The 23,116-nt window shown below is 47.4% G+C and overlaps 1 protein-coding gene across 1 annotated transcript in view; it reads left to right on the top strand.

Moving 5' to 3' along the window:
• Positions 1-3,291: 3,291 nt before the first annotated feature.
• ZNF777 (zinc finger protein 777) overlaps positions 3,292-23,116 on the top strand; it is a gene marked incomplete at its 5' end in the record, with an annotated part of 31,994 nt that continues 12,169 nt past the window's right edge. Inside the window, 5 exons of the mRNA XM_084784726.1 lie at positions 3,292-3,493; positions 10,946-11,847; positions 15,070-15,921; positions 17,057-17,183; positions 21,644-21,757. Of these exons, the coding sequence (XP_084640852.1) occupies positions 3,292-3,493; positions 10,946-11,847; positions 15,070-15,921; positions 17,057-17,183; positions 21,644-21,757 (2,197 nt within the window). The remainder of the gene's footprint in view (positions 3,494-10,945; positions 11,848-15,069; positions 15,922-17,056; positions 17,184-21,643; positions 21,758-23,116) is intronic.

Raw genomic sequence — 23,116 nt, forward strand, 5'->3', positions numbered from 1 at the left:
TCCTACCAAGGCTTAGGAATCATGGTAGAAGAGAGGCGGCAGGGGTGGAGGTGGTGGGGGGGTGTGTGTGGAAAGACTGTAAGAGCCAAAGATGGTAGATGACTACACAAGGATGCAACAAGGCAGCTGCACATATGAACTCACAGCAATGATGAAAGCAAGCACAAGACCTGTGTAAGCTCAAGCCAGGCAAAATCCCAGCACAGAGGGAGGAGGTGGGCACAAAGACACCCCATGCTGAGTTGTTATTGATAATAGATAGTTGCCAGAAGGAGAGTTAATTTTCTTTAAGGGTGTGGTCCCTGGTAAGTTAAACAAACTACAGTGGGTGGCCACATACCCAAAAGGCTACAGCCAGTAGTAAATGGACTGGATTTTTTTTTTTTAATTGAGAACATAAAGTTGGACAAGCATGGAATTAGGAATGGATCTGAAAAGAATTGAGGGGGGTGAATATGATCAAAATACAATGTAAAATTCTGTATATATATACCAAACCTTAAGAAAATTGGCATACTATGAAAACCAATGTACAGCCAGGCAGTGTTGGCACAAGCCTTTAATCCCAACACTTGGGAGACAGAGGCAGGTGGATCTTTTTGAGTTTGAGGCCAGCCTGGTCTACAGAGTGAGCTCCAGGACAGCCAAGGCTACACAGAGAAACTCTGTCTTGAAAAAACAAAACAAAAAACAAAAAAAAAAAAAAAAAGAGAGAGAAAGAAAAAAGAAAACCAATGTACCATTAAAAGGGGGAGGGGATTTCTAGCCAGTCATGATAGCTTACACCTTTAATCCTAGCAATTGGGAGACAATGGCAGGTAGATCTCTCTGAATTTGAGGCCAGCCTGGTCTACATACAGAGGCCAGTCAGGACTAAATAGTGAGATCCTGTTGCCTAATTAATTAACTAACTAAGGTATTTCCAGAAGTAAAAATACAGTGTCTTAGTTAGGTTTTCTATTGCTACCATGAAACACCATAACCAAAAAGCAAGTTGAGAAGCCAGAACAAGAACTTAAACATGGCAGGAACCTGGAGGCAGGAGCTGATACAGAGGCCATGGAGGATGCTGCTTACTGGCTTGCCCCTCACGGCTTGCTCAGCCTGCTTTCTTATAGAACTCAGGACCACCAGCCCAGGGATGGCATCACCCACAGTGGCCTGCCTCACCCTATCAATCATAATAAAGAAGATGCTTTTCAGCTGGACCTTATGGAGGCATTTTCTCAATTGAGATTCCCTCCTTTCAGATGACTTTAGCTTGTGTCAAGTTGACATAAAGCTAGCCAGGACACATAATCATAGAACTTTAAAAAATAAATTAATGGACTGCTTAAACAATAGAACCACCACTAGTTGGAAAAAATCATGGCCGTTCATCAATATTGGGGAGGGGGGACTCATTCCAAGCCCTTACCCTATGGCATTTGAATATGACCTCTGCACATCCTCCCAGACACCTTAAATCACATCAACTATGATATAAGTGCTATACAAATACTTGGCATACTATATTATTTAGGAAATAGTGACTATTTTTACAGAATGTTTTATGTCTAAACCCACAAATACTGTATACCCACTATAGTTACACCAAAGATAGATGGATAAAGAACCTAGAATGAATAATAAGTAAAATAATAAATGTAAATAAATGTCAGCAGCATAAACTAAAGGACTTGAGAGACAGCTCAGTGGTGACAGTCACTTACGCTCTTGCAAAACACCTGGATTCTGTTCCCAGAACCCACATCAGGTAGTTCATAACTGCCCATCGGAAACTCTGGTTCCAGGGGACCTGATGCTCTCTTCTGGCCTTTGCCAGACCTTGCTTGCATGTGATGAACATAAATTCACACAGGCACACTCAGAGATAATTAAAATAATAGACAACAATAAAACATAAGATGGAGTGACCAAATGAACTCACTCTATGGTCCCCGTGATTTCAAGCAAAGGGCAGCGATGTCAGGAGCAGTGCTACCTCAGTGCAGAAGCCATTCTCACTAAAGAGTAAATTTAAGACTAGCCTGGGCTACATGAGCCTTTATCTCAAGAATAATGTTCTTAATAAAATTAAACTTTTAAAACAAAAAAAAGAGAGAGATACAATTTCATTTAGATTTTTTTTTTTTTTGACAAGGTCTCACTAGGAAACACTGGCTAGCCAGGAGCTCACTATGCAGACCAGATCGGCCTCAAAGTCACAAAGACCCACCCGCTTCCATCTCCACTGAGTGCTGGGGTTCCTCGTCATCCACCACCGTGCCCAGTGAAGCAGGTTTTAGACTTTCTAAGTTAACCATACAATTTAAAATGTTCATTCACACCACTAAAAGAACAGCAGGATGGCTCCTAGCAGAAGGTGAAAATATGAAGAAAACATGCTTTATTGAGCACTGTTTGCACATGCATTTAATCCCAACACTCAGAGACTGAGGCAGAGGGACCTGCTAAGTTCCAGGCAGAATGAGGGACATAGTGAGACCCTGTCTTTAAAAAAGAACAAGAACAAGAAGGAGGAGGAAGAGGAAGAAGAGGAGGAAAATTAGAAAAAGAAAGAAGAAAGGAGGAGGCAGAGGCAATGGTGGCAGCAACAGCAGCCAGGTATGATAACACACACCTTTAATTTTAGTACCTGGGGAGGCAGAGGTAGGCACATCTCTGTAAGTTCAAAGCCAGCCTGTCCTACAGTGCTAGTTCCAGGACAGCCAAGGCTACACACAGAAGAGTACTTTTCCAAAAAATAAAAAAAGGACAAAGGAAAGGAGGGAGGAAGGAAGGGAGGAGGAAGAAGAGGAAGAGGAAGAGGGAGGGAGGGAGGGAGGGAGGGAGGGAGAGAGAGAGAGAGAGAGAAAGAGAGAGAGAGAGAGAGCAGTCTGCTCTGTCAGAGCCAGCCTCACCCCTAAGACCATGATGGTAAAGGTGGAGTTAATGGAGTTGGTCATATTGGGCACCTGGTTACCAGGGCTGCCTTCAACTCTGACAAAGTGGATATTATTGCCATCAACAAACCCTTCATTGACCTAACATGGTCACATATTCTGGTATGACTCTACCCATGCCAAGTTCAATGGCACAGTTAAGGCTTGTCATTGATGGGAGGGCCAACTCCATCTTCCAGGAGTGAGATTCTGCCAACATCATTGAGTGAAGTTGGTGCCAAGTACGTTATGGAGTCTACCATTGTCTACGTTTGTGTCCCCACCATGGAAAAGGCTGGGGCCCACTTGAAGGATAGAATCAAAGTATCATCATCTCTGCCCCTCCAGCTGATGCCCCATGTTTGCGATGGGCATGAACCCCAAGAAGTATAACAACCCAGTCAAGACTGTCGGCAACGCTTCCTGCTTCACCCACCGCTTAGCCCCCCTGGCCAAGGTCATCCACATCAACTCTGTCATTGTCAAGAGACTCATGACCACAGTCCATACCATCACTGTCACCCAGAAGATTGTGAATGGCCCTTCTGGAAAGCTGTGGCATGAAGGCTGTCGGGGGGGGGTCCCCAGAACATCTTCCCTCTACCCACTAGTGATGCCAAGGCTGTGGGCAAGGTCACACAAGACTGAATGGGAAGCTCACTGGCATGGCCTTCGATGTTCCTACCCTCGAGGTCTGTGGTGGATCTGACATGGCACACAGAGTAAGCTGCCAATATAATGACAGCAAGACAGTGGTAAGGCAGGCATGGGAGAGCCCACTAAAGACCAGGTTGTCTCTTGCAACCTTAATAGTGACGCCTATTCTTCCAACTTTGTTTTTTTAAGGTTTATTTATTATTTATACAGTATTCTGCCTGCATGTGCACCCGCCCGCCAGATCTCATTACAGATGTTCATGAGCCACCATGTGGTTGCTGGGACTTGAACTCGGGACCTTTGGAAGAGTGGATTGTACTCTTAACCTCTAAGCCATCTCTCCAGCTCCTCTTCCAACTTTGATGGAAGACATTACTTCCAAGATGGTTGACACTGCTCTCAATGACAACTCTGGAAAGCTTATTTCCTGATATGACAATAAACACAGCTATAGCAACAGGACAGTGGACATCATCGCCTTCGAAGGCCTCCCAGAAGTCCTGTACCACTCACCCCAGCAAGAACATGAGAGAAGAGAGACCAACCTTTAGTTGGTGAGAAGTTCCTGTCCCAACTGAGCATCTCCCCTCAGTTTCCATCTCAGAAGAAGGGGAGGGGCTTAGGGAGCCCTTTTCTCCTGAATATCATCAATAAAGTCCGCTTCACACACACACCACCCCCCAAAAAGGAAGGAAACCTGCTTAATCTAAGAAAAAGGAGAAAGTAGCCAAAAATGTAAAGTAACAGGGAGGGATCAGCAAGATGCTCATCAGGTTAAGGCACTTGCCTCTCAGCTAGTTAGTGTACTACCAGGGCTCAAGAGGAGCTGAGAAGGGCCACAAGCCACCCCTCCTTTAAAATCTCTGCACTAGAACAAGTTTCATTGTCTTAAGTGTTCCCACTTCCTAAAAGAGACTAAAAATCACATGACCTATGCTAGGCACCACATCTGCTCTCTACGTATGATGAGGGCAGGTCAGTGACTGGCCAGCTGTGGACAGTGGTCATGCCCCTGAAGCTCTGGACTACCTCATGGGACCACATGGAATTAAAAGGTGGGGTACTTTATCTTCTGTCCTCCGCCTTGATTCCCAGATAACGGCAAAGTGATCTTGACATTGTGTCACATAACTGCCTAAAAGACAGATGACTAAGAAGTAAGTGTGTAAAATAGTTCAATGTTAATCATCCACTGATTAACATTGAACTATTTTACACACTTACTTCAGCAAACATGAGAGCACTAACGCTACCAGGCAAAGCAGGCTTGGATGCCGGAGGCTCAAATTACTAGGACGCAACAGGTCACACTATCAGAGGAAAAACAAGTTTAATGTGCCCAACAAGGCCATGAAAATACATAAAGAAAAAAGAACACAGAACAATGAGAAAAAAATCAAAAATGAAATATTTTCACACACTTATCCTAGTAATTGATACATTAATAAGGCTGGAAGAAACTTGAAGGGCATGGTTAGTTTTTATCCAGAGATTTTTCTTTTCAGTCATTTACAAAAATGAGACCGGCTGTGGTAGTACATACCTGTGATCCCAGCTCTTGGGAGGTGGAAGCAGAAGGATCATGAGTTCAAGACCATCCTCACCTACAAAACAAGTTCCAGGCCAACCCACATTAGACCCAGTTTCAAATTAAAAAGCACTAGCTCTGCTGCAAAGCAAATACATTTCAAATAACTTATTTTGTTCACCCTGCTTTTAAAAGTTACCATGTACTAAAATAAAACGTAAATAATAGCATTATATATACTGAGAATTTGACCTGGAGCCTTTTACGTGCTAGGCAAATATTCTACCACCCAGCTATAATGCTGACCATATAAAATGTTTTTGTAACCAGGCACATTGGCAAATGCCGTTAATCCCAGCAAAGGCTGGCAGCTCTGAGTTCAAGGTCTATATATTAAGTTCCAGGATAGACAGAGTTACATAGTGAAACCTGTCTCAAAAACAAACAAACAAACAAACCATTTTGTACAGAGAATAGCCATTTATTAAAGAAAATAGAAAATATTTAATACTGTCTTGGGGAAGCAATCCTTCCATCCAAGTACTAAGCAGGCCTGGGCCAGTTCATCTTCTGAGATCAGACCAGTTCGGGGCAGTTTGGACACAGATTAGAGCAATCTTCTCTATGGGAAGTTCATAACAAAATTATATCTGATTACAGAACACGTAACATCGATGTTTAAATATACAGTTGGCAATCTTGAAATACTAAGAGTACATACAATTACAGAAACAATTAAACACACCATTGTAAGAAAGAAAATACAGAGACACAGAGAAAACTACACTCCCGCAAAATGTGAAATAGAACATGGTACAAAGCCTTAGGGGGTCCCTGAGGCAGCAGCAGTACAGCACACTAGACTGTCAATACCTGGGGTGGTCTGTTTCACACGCACATACACACACCCCTCATACATACCAAAACCCATGGATGCCCAGGCTCTTAGCTAAAATGACAATGGATTTGTACAGAACCTACGTGTGCCTTCTTGTATACTTCCGTCATCACCAGGTTAGTTAGTTATACCTAATACATGCAAATAATATGCAAATACTTGCTATTCCGTGTTGTTAAGGGAATAATGGCAAGAAGAAAAATTCTGTAGAGATACAATATTCTAGACTTACTTTTCATTAATTATTTTGTATGGTGAGGGGGTGCCATGCGGCATGTGTGGAGGTCAGAGAATAACTGTGGCTCTCTCCTCCCACTATATGGGTTCCAGTGATCCAACTATAGCCATTAGGTTTGGGAGCAAATGTCTCTAGTCTTTACTCACTGAGCCATCTTCCTAGCCCCAGATAAAATTTAAAAAAAAAAAAAAAAAAGGAAAGATCCTCTGCAAGAGCAGCCAAGCACTCTTAACTGCTAAGCCATTTCACCAGCTCCTGTGAAGTAAATTAACTAATTGTGTGTGTGAATGTGATATGTGTGTCTCAAGATGGGATTAAAGGCTTGTGCCACTACCAACACTGGGCCTAGAATAACTAGTGAAAAGCAGACTGTAGAGGAATGTTAATTCAGAACATGGCTGTTCTGGCAAGAGATCACATCCAAAGACTTGCTAGCTCTGTGTGATCCCACTGGAATACAAACATGCCTTTAATCCAGGAGACAGAGGCAAACAGATCTGAGTTCAAGGCCAGCCTGGCATACAGCAAGTATCAGGTAAAGAAAAGCTTAGGTTCAGGAGTGGTGATGCATGCCTGTAATCCCAAAGAAAGGTAAAATTAGCTTGTAAAGGAAGCACCTATGTTTGAAAGTGATGTCTAATTGAGTGGCAGAAAAGGTGACAACTCAGAGAATATTTGACAGAATAAGATATGCCCAACTCCCACAAGAAGAGAGAGGAAAGGGAAGCTACTTAAGAGGCAGTTTTACAGAGAGAGGAGGCAGTTTTTACCAGGGCAGTAATAGGGAGATGGGGTACAGAGAGAGAGCTCAGGTGAAGACAGAACAAGTCAGAAAATGAGAAGCCAGAAGCTTAGAGCAGATTGCGGAGTTAGTCTGAGGCCAAGCAGAGCAATTCCAGGCAGAGAGAGAAGCCAGATTAAATAAATCAGCTGGGAGAAGAGTTTGAGCTAGAACAGCTGAGTTGAACCAGCCAGCCCAGAGCTCACTAAGAACAAGTAAGGGTGAATTTATTAAGCAATAAATCTCAGAGGCTAAAAACATTCTAGGGCTAGGTTAGATTTCCGGAGGCTAGAAGCTTCTAGGACTTAGCAGAATGCAGTAAGCCACTCAGACAACAATTGGGTAGCGGCTCACTCCTTCAGTCTCAGAACTCAGGAGACAGACGCAGGCAGATCCCTGTAAGTTCAAGACCAGCCTGGTCTACAGAGCAAGTTCCAGGACTGCCCAGACTACACAGAGAAACCCTGTCTCGGAAAAACAGCTGTAGTAGCTATGATGGTGGCACACTTACAAATCTTAGCACTCAGGAGGCAGAGGAGGAAAATGTTGAGTCTGACACCAAGGAAGTGGGCTACATAGCAAGACTGTCCTAGTTTGCTTTTTACTGCTGTGATAAACACCATGACCAAAAGTACCTTGGTGACAAAATGGCTTACACTATGTAAGCCTCATAAAGGGACGTCAGGTCAGGAACTCAAGGTAGGACTCTGGAGGTGAGAACGGCTGCTTGCTGGCTTGCCCCCCACAGTGGGCGGGGCTCTCCACACCGATCATCAGTCAAGAAAATGTCCAGTAGTCTTGCCTATAGGCCAATCTGGTAGTAGAGGGTCTCAACCTGTGTGGGTCTCAAAGGAAGTCTTCACAAGGGTCGTCTAAGACCCCTGGAAAACAGATATTTACAATTCATAGCAGTAGCAAAACTACAGTTATGAAATAACAAAGGAAAGAATTTTATGGTTGAAGCCGGGAGTGGTGGTGCACGCCTTTGATCCCAGCACTCAGGAGGAATTGGCGGGTGGATCTCTGAGTTCAAGGCCAGCCTGGTCTACAAATTGAATCCAGGACAGCTAGAAATACACAAAGGAAACTCTGTTTCAGAAAACAAAACAAAATAAAAATAATAATAATTTTAAGGTTGGTGGTCACCACATGAGGGACTGTATTAAATGGTCACAGCATTAGGAAGGTTGAGAACCACTGCCCCCTCTTCCTAAAGGACTGAAACATGTGTCAAGTAGACAAAAAACTAACCAGCACAAAGACCCTGTGCAGATACTCTATAACTTATGGCAACTAGTTAAAATTAAGTGTAATAAGTAAATGGTAAAAAGCAAAAAGAAACTTTAAAATTAGAATACTGCCACTTCTGTAAGGCAGCACTTGGAAAGCTGAGGCAAGAACATTGCTGTTGAATGCTGGCTGGGATGCACTACAAGTGCAGATCAACTTAAGTTCCAGAAATTCTTGTCTCAAAAAAAAAAAAACAAAAAAAAAAACAGATCAAACCAAACTCAAAACAAAGTAAATACTAATAACACTTTTTAAATATACTTAGGCTACAAAAGGCAGAAACAAGAGAGGCAGATAATAACTGTAAGATGGTAGATTCAAGTGGAATCATCTTAGGATTCTTACAGCAAAACAGAATAAACTGTGGAATAAACTGTGGCTACAGTTTATTGAGTTTATTTCAATACAACCTGCAGAGGGATGGGGGTGCTCAGTAGTGGGGTGCTTGCTTAGCATACCTGAGGCCCTAGCCAAGAGGATCTTGGGTAATCCCCACACTAAGAAACGGTAAGTTCTGAACTAATGAATAAGCCAGTTGTCCTGATCTAGGTTGTATGGACATAGTGAAATGCTGAAATGCCATACTGTACTGTTGTGGAAGTTTTGGTTATTTAAAAACTCAGTTATGATATGTAAACATGTTTTTGTTTTGATCCCAGGTGTGGGATATGGGGGCTGCTCCATCTTGTCCACAGCTGAGAACAGCCTCGTGGGAGAACACGTGATCTTTGTCAGCTGGGAACTGCCTCGTTTAGAGATGTGGTTTTTGCCAGTTGGAAAAAATACGAGAGCCCACAGAGCGAGAGAGCCAGAGGAAGGAGGGCTGCGAGAACACCGCTTGGAAGAGAGGGCTGGAGGAGGAAGAGGAGGCTGCTGCTGCGGCGTTGGCTGTTGCTGGCTGAATAGCCTGACGATGGAGATTGGTATTGCACCAAAGAACGCAAGGACCCTAAACAGCAGGAAGTAGCCAAAGAGAACCACGCCCCTTCTCCCCTCCAACCTCTTTCTCTCCTGCCTGCTGTTGGGGTGTTGAAAGTGACTGGGGTGAAGAAGGGAGAAAGGGACATTAAAAAAAAAAAACAAAATAAAGTAGGTTTTAAAAACTCCAGTCCCAGGAACTCACATGAATAAAGGGGAGAACCAACTTAAAAGTTGTCCTCTGATCTCTACAGGTGCTCATGTGATGAGCACACCCACGTCCTACCTGCAGACAAATAAGTACATAATGTAACTTTAAAAGGGGGGGGAGGGAGGCTATGGATGTAGCTCAGTGGTAAAGCAGCATGCAAGAAGCCCTGGTTTAATTCTTAGTCTCAGGAATGCATTAAATAAACAATTAAATGTTTGGTGGATGATAGGGTTAATAACCAGGGTGTATTTTTTATGAAACACTATAAATCAATGGGAGAAAAAAGCATCCAACAGAACAGCCAAAGCCTATGAAGAAACCTTACAGGGTGAGAAAACTAACGTTAGTGTTGTAAGTTTTAAAAGAGGGGTACAGAAATGTAAATGAGAATGAGGAGTTGCATTTCTCATTCAACTTTTTGACAAAGGTTCCAAGTCCCTTATCACAAAACCTTGACCAGGACATGAAAACAGGAAGCCGTGCGTTGTTGGGTGGCAGGGTATGTGGGCACCATCTCTGGTGAGCAGTTTGAAGCCTGGGAGAGTTGAAGATACTCCTCTGCCACTCACTATTCGGTATCCAGTAAACAGCACAACGAGCCACGTATGTCGGTGATATATGTGACGCCCTGGCAGCAGGTTTGCTTTCATTTCCCCCCAAAAGATAATCAAATACTATATAGTGGTTAAAATGAATGGACCAGATAGACAGACTTGTTTACACAAGCTGTATCTCAAAATAACAATGATCCACCTTGAAAACAACGGGATGTGGCCTGAATAAATATCATTTATGTAAAATTTCAAGAACACAGAAGCTGGTAGTGTGCACTGTTTATGGCAGCACACATGATAGGCAATTCATACAGGGCGGGGAGTGTTTGGCACACGATCATGACACTCCACGGATAAGACAGGATGAGATGGCCCTGGCCTGGTCTCCGTTTTTACTGAGAGCTGCATATTGCCCGGTTGCCTTCTAAGACCGACTCCAATCAGACATCCCCGAGGTTCCATCAAGTTAAAAAATTATTCTGCTTTTTCCTCTCGGTTCCAGTTGGGGGGAATCACTTATCCCTAACTGTAACCAGGACACCGGCTCATACTTTTTTCTTCTTTCGTTCCGCGTTCAGTAAACACGCGTTTCAATGAACCTGTCCAGGAAAGAGGGTCGTCCCTCGTAATAGGAAAGAGCACTGTGTACAAGGGGGCGAAACAGCAACTTGGGGGTCAGCAAGCCACTCCAGGCTCGGCCTCAGTTTCCTCCTAAGCAGCACGTCTAGCCCCTTCCAGCCCGTGCCCTCAAGGATTCCAGGAATTCTGTCCTTTCTGGCCGAAAACAACACTGAGGCTTTTCACAAAGCACTCCCACCCCCACCCCTCTCTCTCTCCCCTTGGATCCACAGCCCGCGTCCCTGGAACCCGGGCTGCACCGCGCTGGTCACATGAACTCCGGCTTTCTCTGGTGTGACGGCTCTCTCCGATCCCTTTGTGAGCGCAGGTTTTGAAAGGCAACGACCGGGTTCTGGGTTTGAGACGCGCAGGCGGCCGCGGGCGGAAGGCTGTCGGAGCCCATCGGCCCGCCTCCAGAGCCAGCGCGCCGCGCGGGTCGCGCGCCCCGGATTCCGCTCCGCCGCCGCCGCCACCGCCGCCGCCGCCGCCGCCCGCCGCGGCCTGGCCCGAGGGCGCCGGGCCGCCAGGACGCCAGGTGAGCCGCGAGGGCCGGGGAGCCGCGACGGGCTCAGGGCGTGTCCGGCGCCGCGGCGGCCCGCGCCTCACTGTTCGCTCCTACCGGCTGTAGATGGAGCTGTCTGGGTTCCGGCCGCCTCCGACGAGCCTCGGAGCGCTCCTCTTGAAACGCCTGAGAGGGACATGCCTCCCAGGATGCAGTTTGTAGCAACATGGCAGCTGCGGTGCAGCTCCCCTGCTGAAGAGGCGCCGGGACGGCCGCGCAGCTCGCAGCCGGGGCCCGGGCCGCAGCCGGGGTCGCAGCGTCGGCCGCTCGGGGCGGGCGAGCTCGCCGGGGGGCGGCCGCGGAGCGCTGGGGCCCAGCTCACCGCCGGGGCGCAGCCCGCACAGCCGCGCTCCGACGCCGCCCGCTCCCGCCCGCCCGCCCGCCGAGCGCAGCCCCCAGCAGGCCGGGGCCCGACGGCCGCGCAGCCCCGGCGGGCGAGGCCAGGCCGCGCCGCACTGCCAGCCCGCCCACGGCGCCGGGCCTGCGTGGGGCTGCGCACGGCGGCGGCGGCGGCGGCAGCGGCGGCGGCGCGGGCCGGGCGGCGCAGGGCCATGGCCGAGGCGGCCCCGGCTCCGGGGAGGGCAGCCCGCGCGCGCACGGACGCGCGGCCTCGGGGCCCCGGGGACTGCCTGCGTGCTTCGGGCTCGGCGGCCCGGCCTGGGGTCTCGGTAAGGGCCGGGCGCGGCGACGTTAGCGGGGAGGGGGCGCCCTGGCGGGCTCGCGCGCCCCCTGGGGGGGAGGCCGGCCGGGGCGGGCGGGAGCGGCGGCCGTCCGTGCGAGGCTGCGCGGCCGCACGGCGCCCGGACACGCGGCCCGAGGTGGGGCGCGGGCGGCGCGCTCGCTCCCTGGCTGCGGAGCCGGCGCTGCGTCCGTCGGGGTGGCCGGCGGCACGTTTTCCGCAGAGCTCGGCCCCGCGGAGCGGCTCCCGGCCTGGGCGCGGCGCTGACGCGGCTCTCCCATTTCGCAGAGCGGAGACACTGAGGCACGGACACCCCGCGGCGATCTGCCCTGCCTGCCCCAAGGTCACGTAGCGTGTCGGCCGGGGCTGGGTGCCCGCAGCCGCGTAGAGGCCTGCCCGGCGTGCTGCGGGCCTGGACGGGGAGGGGGAGGCGCTGGCGGAGGCTTCACCGGGGTGGGCGGCCAGGGCTGCCAGAGCACTCGCTGCGGCCCGTCGGGGGAGGAGGGGAAGGCGGGCAGCGCCCAGCCAAGCTTCTCCGATGTGGGGGGCCGTGTGACCCATAGCCTCTGCGTCAGGAGAACCCCCGCGTCAAAGTTGGGGTACGGATTGATGGGGTCTGGCGAGTGAGCGCCTAAGAGGTTGATGTGCCCCTTCGGAGGGCTATTCAATAATTAAACGCCCTCCCACCCAACGTGCTCTCTGAGGCACCCTGGCTGTGCTAGGTTTGCTGCATGGGAGTCCGTGCCTTTGAGCCTGTTTCTTATGTGTACAGGAAGGGATGAGATGGATGGGTTTCTAAAAGCCTCGCAGTTCTTAAAATAACAATAACAAAACTCCTGGGAAATAAAAGGAAGGTTTTTTTTTTTCTAACATGCCTACCTCTGGGCTTAGGTCTTCAAAACCCTTTCATGTCACGTAATTCTGAGTGAACCATCCTGGGTCATATAAGAAAATGGCACAGCTTTTGTAAGAAGACAAATGTGTGCCATTATGCATGTTTCTAGTATGTTGGCATGGATCCTGAAGGCCCCATTCACTTAACCACATGGAGGGGGAGAGAGACAGGTAGAATCTATGAAATGTGGCGCGGAGGAATTCTAACCTTCCTCACCTACTAGCAGCTTATTCGTTTTAGATATCTTTGCTGAAGGCTAAGATCAAGCCACAGGTTTACTGGAACTGATGACATTGACATTGTATCAGGACTTAGGTAGTGCGACACACCTTTTCACCCATCAGACCCTTTCCGGGTACCCCACGCCCCTAAGCAGAGAAGACAAAAAGTACTCTTTTCCTTTGAGCTGTGATTCAGCTGCTTAATAAAGATGTCTTGCCCTGCTGGCTTTAGTTTCTACTGTGAAGCCTTTTTTCTTGTTTGAGGTAACACTCCATATCACATGGGCGACCAACCTGCCCTCCAGGTATTTTTTTCTCCTCTTCCTACTAATGGTAGGCAAATACTCTAGTCCTCAGGAAGACAGCCTTAATATACCTATTTGTGTTAGCTCTGTTGGTTCCTTTACCTGTGTGATTGATGCTTCCCCCGAAGGGAGCTGTCAACAGTGAAGGGTTAAGAGTTAACGGTCTTGGAGCTCTTTCAGTGGTTGTATAATTATGCATCTTTATGTATTTGGAGAACTCGTTGCTTGCATTAGGTTTTCTAGGGGCCTCTTGACACCACCATAAACCAATGTCTTTAAGGAATAAGGCCTTCCATCCCAGGGTGATGCCTGTAGTAAGCCTAGCATCCCTCAGTTTAATCACCAACCTCAGGATTCAAATCTATCAGCTGCCTTTGTCTGTAATTGAGGCCTACAGGTCAGACTCTAGAGCCTGGAGCCTGTGTGACCTGAGGCAAGGGTTCCCACAGGCTAAATGTGGATGATAATTCTAGTAGTGCCTATTTCATCAGGTTTTCTGAGGCTTAAATGAGATACTCCTTTAAAATGCTTAACACAGTTTATGGCACATAATAAATCCTAAATATTTGCTTTGCCAATGAGCTCCCATGTAGCAGAGCTATGGCTCATACTTTCCTTAAAGATCTTTACAGGATAAGATCTCAAAAATTTTTAGAGTCCTTGGCTTAAAAGTAGGATGCTACTTTAGCAAAGTCACCTGTATGTGAATTAGTGAACAAAGGTAGGAAAGACACTGTGGAAGGGATGGAGCGGGTTTAGACAAGCCTTTGACAGATGGCGAAAGGGGCCTTTTTGCCTTATCAATTACAGTTGACTGAATCAACAGCCATTTATTTATAGAGCGCCCACTATGAGGCTGGACATAAGGGATCTGTTAATTTTCAAGTGAAGGAAACAAGTTTTAATTACCTTACCAAACACTTAGGTGGACAGTATTGAAGCCGAACAGATTCCTTGGAGGAATATTATGAAGTAAAGAACAAAAATTTTCATAGGAAAATTCCGCTCCGCTCTAATAATGGTATTGAATAGCGGAGAAAATGAACTGGGCACTCCCAGAAAAGCATGGCCTCAAGATTTTAACATGGATCTGGCAAGATGAGGACCAGCGTGGCAGAAGAAGACTCCTCTTTAGTCTGCCTCTGCTTCCCAATACTCACACTCAAAATTTCTTTGATGTCTACACGGCCTCAGGCACTATAGGCCTTTCTTCCTTATTCTCTCAAGAACCACAATGACAGAGCCCAGCCCAGCAATGTCCCCCTGCCCCAGTGGACCATCTACCTAGGAAACCCTGGCTCCTGAGGAAGCTGAATTACCTGCCGTAGCCGTCACCACATCTCCCCTAACCTTCACTTGAAGCAGAGCCTGTTGCAGTGCCCCGAGCCCATCCAGCCTCCGCAAATCTTCCCAGATAAACAAGTCCCGTAAGCAGCCTGTCGTGACAGGGGCAGCAATAGGTGCTGATGGAGCCAAGCGCTGAGTGTCCTGCTTTCGTCCCTGTACCCTTCCCCTCCTGCACACCACTCATCACATCTGAAGTAATGAGTTGTGGGAGGAAGATGGATCTGTGAAAATCCAAAGGTGACATAGCCATCGCTTGTGTGTTGTTCTTAATAGCTTTATCACTGATGTCTAGATCAGTGCCCACTAGTGGAAAAGATTTGCTGCTTTGGAATGTGTCTCCTTGCCACAAAAACTGAGGGCCTTTTAGCATGTCTCTTAGATTTGTTTTGCCAGCTGGAGGCTGTGACCTTCAATCCTGTCTTTCCTTCTCTCCTTGAACACAGGTCCAGCAGCTGGACATGGAGGACGAACGGTCATCACCTCTGTCATTCTCCAGCGTTCCACACGAAGAGTCTGTGCATCAGGTCCCTGCTGGACTCCCCAGGGAAACTGCGTTCCCTTCTTGCGTTCTCCCCCCAAAAGAAATTCCTCCTTTGTCTCCCTCTGCCCCCCGGCAAAGTGCCCTGCCCCAGACTGACAGTACTCCTAAGCAGGACACACAGATGTCACATGCTCTCCAGAAAGGACCTTCATTCCTGTATTCTGCCGCTTCTGAGCAAGACGCACATCACCAGGTATCCCTGGGTCCCCAGGAAGAAGCCCAGTACCGTCCTTCAGCTGCTGGTCAGGGGGTCCACCTCCTCTCCCACCCCACCCACCATCAGGAAGCTCCACTCCACTCTCCTGAAGTTCCTGAGAAAGACTCACTGACTCTATCACCCACAGTTCCCGAGACTGACATGGACCCCTTGCTCCAGAGTCCCACTACGCAAAAGGACACTCCCTTCCATACCTCTTCGGCAGCCCAGAAGGAACAGCCACTGCCCACTGCAGAAATCACTCGCTTGGCTGTATGGGCTGCTGTCCAAGCAGTGGAGAGAAAACTGGAGGCCCAGGCCATGCGGCTGTTGACCCTGGAGGGCAGGACAGGGACAAATGAGAAAAAGATAGCGGACTGTGAGAGGACGGCGGTGGAGTTCGCGAACCATCTGGAGAGCAAGTGGGTAGTGCTGGGAACCCTGCTGCAGGAGTACGGGCTGCTGCAGCGACGCCTAGAGAACATGGAGAATCTACTCAAAAACAGAAATTTTTGGATCCTGCGGCTACCTCCAGGAAGCAATGGAGAGGTTCCCAAGGTACACCCATTCCACTGGGGGATTCCTAAGGAAGTTTCTCAAGGCTTCCTGTCTGCAGGGGAACATGGCTTAGGGATTTAGTTCAGCTGGAAGAATGGGAGAGTGATGGTTAGGAAAGGGAAAACAAGAGGGAAGGATCCCTGCCCTCCAGTATTGCTTCCCCAAGGCAGGGCACACCAAAAGCAAATTATTTCTCCTGTTGGTAATGGATGAGTAAGGCTCTTCCCAGAACCTGAGCTAGGATGCAAACAGAAGGCTTGAGAGAGCGGGCATAGAGCCTGTCCTGTCAGTCTGCCCTCTACACTCTGATTTTGCATGCTGGTTTCTGTCCACACCAGGCTAATACCCGAAAAAAGAAAATTACATCTGCACTGAACATGAATGCTTCTTTCTAGCCCATCCCCTGACTGGTAGATTATTCACATTGAGGCAGCATTGCATGCCATCATGGAGTGACTTAAAGACTTCAGCATCTGCAGACTTTGGTATCCTGAGAGTTGTGGAACCAATCCCTTGAGGGTACCAAGGGACAGTTGTATCTATGAGCAGTGCTTAATGGCTTGTTTACCATCAGACTGCACAGGGAGATGGTAACAGATTATAGTTTAACTGTTAGGTTTTGTGCTGACTTTTTTTTTTTTGTTAGTTTACTTATAAATCCTCAATTTCATTAAACTAATTACAGGAAGTATCCTTAAGAAGCTAAGAAACGGGTTTTAATCTTATTTTCCCAAAGGTTCTAAAGGAAGATGAGTGTAGACCGGTTTTCTTTTCGTGCCATACAGACTGGGTCTGTAAGCCAATTCCTCCTGAAGACTATTGTGGGATCTCACTAAAGGCATACTGCATACTGTTCTCTGAGGTCCAGAGTGAGGCCTAAGAGTCCGCATTTCCCGCAGGTTTCCTGGGGCTCCTAGTTGGAAGGGCCCAGGCAAGTTGAGCCCTCCACTCCTTGGCCAGGAGTATGGCCAGATTTCAGCAGGCTGTTGGTGAAGCGCCCCCCCCCCCCCATCCCATCCCCAAGCAAGTGCTGGGAAGAAGGCTTTCCCTCTCTAGTCCTAAAGATGGGGGTTGGGGTTTGGCAGTCTAAGATGTCATCACTTTGGTCTTTCCTGACCCAGTTGTTTGGTTTCAGGTCCCTGTCACATTCGATGATGTCGCCGTCCATTTCTCAGAACAGGAATGGGGAAACCTCTCTGAGTGGCAGAAGGAGCTCTACAAGAACGTAATGAGGGGCAACTATGAGTCTCTGGTCTCCATGGGTAAGAACGGACTGTGCCTGGTGTGTGAGGCCTGCTAAGACGCTGAGGGACTCTACAGATCAGTAGCTCCAGTAGTGGGGAAAAGGCAAATTTGGGGTTGGGTTTTATTTGGTTGTTTGGGGTGCGGTGCTTGTTTGGGTTTGGCTTTGTATGAATGTGTTTTGTTTTGAGATAGGGCTTCCCTGGCTGACGGAACTTGCTGTGTAGACCAGGCTGGCCTCAAACTCACTAGGATTCTCCAGCGGACACACCTCCCTAAGTGCTGGGATTATAAGCATGCACTTCCATGCCTGTTGGACGGTTTTAACAGGATTGTGCTGTTGAGTAAGGCTGCCTCAAGACAACCATTTAGCCCAGGCTAACCTTGAATTCAGAATTCCACATCCCACTCTGAATGTGAGACATGCACTACCACACCTGGCTTTGAACTTAATATTACTTGGTGTGTGTGTGTGTGTGTGTGTGTGTGTGTGTGTGTGTGTGTGTGTGTGTGTGTGTAATGTAATGTGTGCGTGTAGAGGGTAGAGGTCAGTGTCAAATGTCTTCTTCACTGTCTAGCCAGAGTGCTTCTGGGACCTGTCTGCTTCCCTTCCCCCTTCTTTACAGCACTCTCCCCCCACATAAACTCCCCCCCCCCAAAAACCAGCACTAGGGTTATAGAGGGGCACAGTACACCCAGCTTTCCAGGAGTGCTGGGACTCAAACTTGTTCTCATTCTCACCAACTGGACCGTCTCCCCAGCCCTACAAACATAATTTTAAGTAGTGCCACAAATGGGCAAGAAATTGCCCAGTGGATAAAAGGTCCCAGCATAGACATCAGGTGGCCTACAACTAACGCCTGTGACTTCGCCTCCAGAGGAGCTGACAGGCATCTGGAATCACGTGTGTCAAACATATAATTAAAAATAAAATAACTTTCTTCTTTTAAAAAGAGTGACACAAATGGGGGAAAAATCCTCACATACCCTTGTGTGTCAGTACAGCACAAGCTGGAACAGTCTACACATAAAGACACCACCCTACAGAGAAACACTTGGAGCAGCAGAGAGAAAGCTGGCTAGACCTTGGTGGGCTCTCACCATCAGAGCATTTTCCCCGTGCATCCTGCTTACAAAATCCACTTGTCCAGCAAATTAACGATTATAGAAGGAAAACTGACTAGAAGAAAACAAATGTACTGAGGACCTACTATGTGCCGGCAAAATGTGAAATGCTTCCCAAGAATAACATGCAATGAGAGCCCGAGGACAAGATTAGAGACCTGGTTTTCTTACTCCTGCAGCTGAACTCTGTCACTTACCGAGGCCTGTGGCCCCAGGGCTCTGGTCCCCATGAGGAAGTCACAGTCTCACCAAATCCTGTCTTATGCCAAGGTCTGTCCATTCTTGCTTTCATTAAAAACATGAAAGGATAGAAAACTGGAAAGATGAGCTTTTTTTTTTCCCCCTGTATGTATCCTTTTCTCTCGTGTGTAGAATTTTTTTGACAGACAAAAGAAAAATCCAGGCCTGGGAGATGACTCAGTAGATAAAGAGTTTGCGGTGCGAGCATAGGAAGCCTGTGCTCAGATCACCAGCACTCACATAAAAGCCAAGCACCGTGCTGTGTCTGTAATGTAGGGCTCGGGGTGCAGAGATAAGCAGCTGCCTGGGGCTTTACTGTCTAGCCAGGCTAGTCCAAACAGCTGCAGGGTCAGTGACAGATCCTATCTCAAAAGATACAGAGGAAAGTGAGAGAGAACACCTGATGAAAAACTCTGTCTTCCATGTATGCACACAGGTGAGCACACCTGCATATACTGTACGCCCCCCCCCCACAAACATACAAATAAAAGAAGGTTTAAGTGCTAAATATACCATTGAGCAGAAACTTTGATTTAAGTGCTAGTGGTGTCTCAGCTGTTAAAGAGCACTTGCTGCTCTTGCAGGAGACCTCAGTTTGGTTCCCAGCACCCACATGGAAACTATTTGTAACTCCTACACCCTCTTTTGGCCTCTGTGGGTATAAGACACACATGTGGTACACAAACAGACATACAGGCAAACATACACATGCGATAAAAATAAGTAACTATGGAGTTGGAGAGAGCTCAGCATTTAAAAGCACAGGCTGGCCAGGCAGAGGCAGGCGAATCACTGTGAGTTTGAGGCCAGCCTGGTCTACAAAGCGAGTCCAGAACAGCCAAGGCTACACAGAGAGACCCTGTCTCAAAAAAACAAAAATAAATAAATAAATAAATACAAGCACAGGCTATTCTAGAGGACCTGTATTTGGTTCCCAGCACACACGTGGTGGCTCACAACCATTTGTAGCTTCCGTTCCAAGGGATCTGAGGCCCTCCTCTTGCCCCTCTAAGCACTGTACACATGGTGGACAGACATACACATATGCAAAATGCCTAAGTTAGTTTTTTTAAAACAAACTTTGATTCATGCTATAATAGGTAATTTCAGACATACATTTTTATAAGCTAACATCACTATTTTTAATGGGTTTTTTAATGCACATATAATTATGAAAACTTAACAATTTTTAATAGCATAATGAAGAGCAGCCACTATGCACGCACTAGCAGGACCCCACAGAGGAAGCCACTAGGCCCCCTTTAGATTCTGTCCTTGCTCGTTGTTTTATGTACATGTGTAAACGTATGCACAGCGTATGCCCTGTTATACACGCAGTGTGGAATTTTCACAAAATCAACCATTCACTCGCAGTTCCTCATGTTTGACCAGGAAAACTTGCTTTATCAGCGCCTTTAGACTGCAGTCCTTGGAAAGAAAGTACAGTATCCAGATAAAGTTTGCCTTTTTCAAAATTTTATGAGTGTGAGTGTTTTGCCTGCGGGTTAATATTATACCACATCTATGTGCCAATGGAGAGGTGAAGAGGGTGAGGGGTTCCCTGGAACTTGAGTTACAGCTATCTGTGAGCCGTCATGTGGGTGCTGGGAACCTAATCCAGGTTGTCTACAAGAGCAACCCGTGGGCCTTCTCTCTGACCCCTGAACTCTGGCTTTTGACCTTACCGCTACTGAGCCGTGGGTGCTTGTGTCTCTCACTGGAGGGCTGTGATAAACAGCCCTGTATATCTGTGCAGTGACCCAGTGTTGGACAGTTCAGATGCGAGGTGGGTTAAGGAATAGAGACTGCACTGCCATGGAGCCTCCAGACCGATGAACCAGTGTCTTGTCTGCAGCGGCATACGAGAACATCATTTCTCCGCACCCTGGTTTATTCTGTTTTACTATCTTTGTGTTTTCTGAGACAAGATCATGCAACCCAGACTGGCCTCAGATGTGCTGACCTTAAACTCTTGATCCTTCTACATCCCAAGTGCTTTTGTTTTGTTTTGTTTGTTGTTTTTCAAGACAGGGTTTCTCTGTGTAGTCCTGGCTGTCCTGGGCTCGCTTTGCAGACCAGCCTGCCCTTGAACTCACAGAGATCCACCTGCCTCTGTCTCCTGAGTGCTGGGATTAAAGGCGTGCACCACCACGCCTGGCTCCTCAAGTACTTAATATGGGTAAATGCTTATTCTCTTTACTTGAATGTATTTCTTTGGTGATTGGTGAACTTGTGCATCTTTTTCATATAATTGCTGGTCATTTGCATGTTTCCTATGAACTACCTATTTATACTTTTTCTCTTATTTTCTACTGATTATAAAAGTTGTTTCCATGTAATTATGAATAGTAACCATTTGCTATATGTGATAAATATGTATGTTTCTAATATTTCTGCCAATATTCCTGAGCTTTTTATTTTAAAATAATTTTAAACCTTTTGAGGCATGTTAAGGATTGAACCTAGGGTACATACATGCTAAACACATGTTCTACCACTAAGCTGCATGCTTGTCCCTAGCTGCCCGTAGCCTCCCCAACACGCACACTTTGTTTTTTTGAGATTGTGTCTCACTGTGTAACCTTGGCCAGCCTGAAACTCACTGTGTGAATTCAGAGATCTTCCTACCTCTGCATCCCCAGGGCTGACACTAAGGGTATGTGCCACCACATCTGGCCTCTTTTTTTGTTTTGTTTTGTTTTGTTTTCATTTTTGGAACAGAATCTGTAGCCCAAGCTGACACTGGACTCACAGCAGTTCTGTCTCCACCTCCCAAGTGTTGGTATTACAGGCATGAGCCATCATGCTTGGCAACCGTTTTTAGTATAAGGAAGTCTATAAATATTTTGTTTTACGAATTTTATACTTTATCGGGATTAAGTTCTTACTTTGTATAAATTCAATTTTGTCATGAAGCTCCTAGGTGAACTCAGTACCTGTGAGCAGCATGAGGCACGTGCCTAGTGGACCCTGGAGAGAGCGGCTGAACACTTACCTGTTTCTTTTCCAGCACTGCCAGTCCCCCGGCGGAAGGGCTATTCTGGGTTACATCCCCCAGATGATACCTTTACATACCTCATACCACAGGATATTTTCTTTGCTTCTTTCTGTCCAGACTACGCAATATCCAAACCAGACCTCATGTCACAGATGGAGCGTGGAGAGAGGCCAGCCATGCAGGAGCAGGAGGACTCTGAGGAGGGTGAGACACCCACAGACCCCAGTGCTGGTGAGTGGCAGATGGGTGGCCCGGGGCCCTGCATCCTGGGTCTTTCAGTATTCAGGTAGCTCCAGTATGGAGCTAGGAGAGGACCTGAAAGGCCAGTTGGTAGCAAGCTGTGCAGGAAGGAGGCCTGTAGGTAGATGGCCCTCTTGGGTCTCTCGTGATCACAAGTAGCCCAGCTAGCTGGTAAGTAGGAGTGCACAGAGTTCATTGTCTCGTGGATTTCTTTTTTTAAAACATGACCCATTCTTACCATCCAAAGAGAATGCATTCCTATGTTACGCTTATACCTCCTAGATGTCCCGTAGAAGGGCCGTGCACCTGCAGAATACAGGACACGCATGAACTCGACTAGAAATTGCCTGCAGCACAGGAGTCCAGCAGCCTGCTTGAGGCAGTTGATGGGATCTGCAGAGAGGTCTCATGGCCCAGGTGTGCGAGGTGTTAAGCGTCTCAGGATGGAGCTAGCTAAGTACTAAGATCCAATCAAGAGCCTAGCATGGAGCTTGACAGGTCACAATGGCTCAGTAAACACAGCTCCAGCCAGTGTCCTCTTCACAGTGCTTGAAGCAGTAGTGTGCACACATTCACTGTGAGTGCAACCTCGGTGCATCAGTTTTGTAGCTCTGCTTGGGGATTTTGCTTTAGACTTGGCATCACTTGCCTTGGAGATCTTCAATGGAAACACGCCTTTGTCCTTGGTGGACATATATAACAATCAGAAATAAGTAGAACTTTATTAGGGATCCTATTGATTGCAGAAAGGAGATGACCCTGCCAGGGAACTCAGCTGGGGACCAACAAACAGACTTTGTTATGATTTAATGTCATTGAAGACTGTATTAGCTCAGAAACAACCCAAGACAGGGAAGGCTTGTTTGAGCTCACGGTTCTGTAGGGGTTAGTCTGTGGACGCCATGCACTTCATGCCAAACATCAACTGGAGGGGTGAGGCTTATCCCAGTTCAACACCACAGATAAAAAAGATGAACTTGAAAGTAGATGAGGTTGAGGGGTTGGTCTAGGGCTACTTACGTGTTGGTTGGAGGAAAATCTGTACCTTAGAGGTTCAAGCAGCCACATCTGAAAACAAGAGTTAGGTGGAAATAGAGATGCAGTACAGGATAACTCAGAGGCTTAAAGTGAGACTGGGTAGAAATGCTTCATGGCCAACATCCTGAAATACAGCTACTGCTCCAGCAGGTTTTGAGGTCCAGGGGCTGTGTTGGTAGCATCCAACTCTTTCCTTGTCTACTTTTCTCATCTGTATTACAGATAGGCTTCCCATTGAATAGGGTTCAAAGTAAAAAACAAATGACCGAGCCTGCTTTACTCTGAGCTGGGTGTAGTCTGGTACACATGTCC

This window comes from Acomys minous (assembly GCF_964271855.1).
Source record: "Acomys minous genome assembly, chromosome: 6".
NCBI classification, from domain to species: Eukaryota; Metazoa; Chordata; class Mammalia; order Rodentia; family Muridae; genus Acomys; species Acomys minous.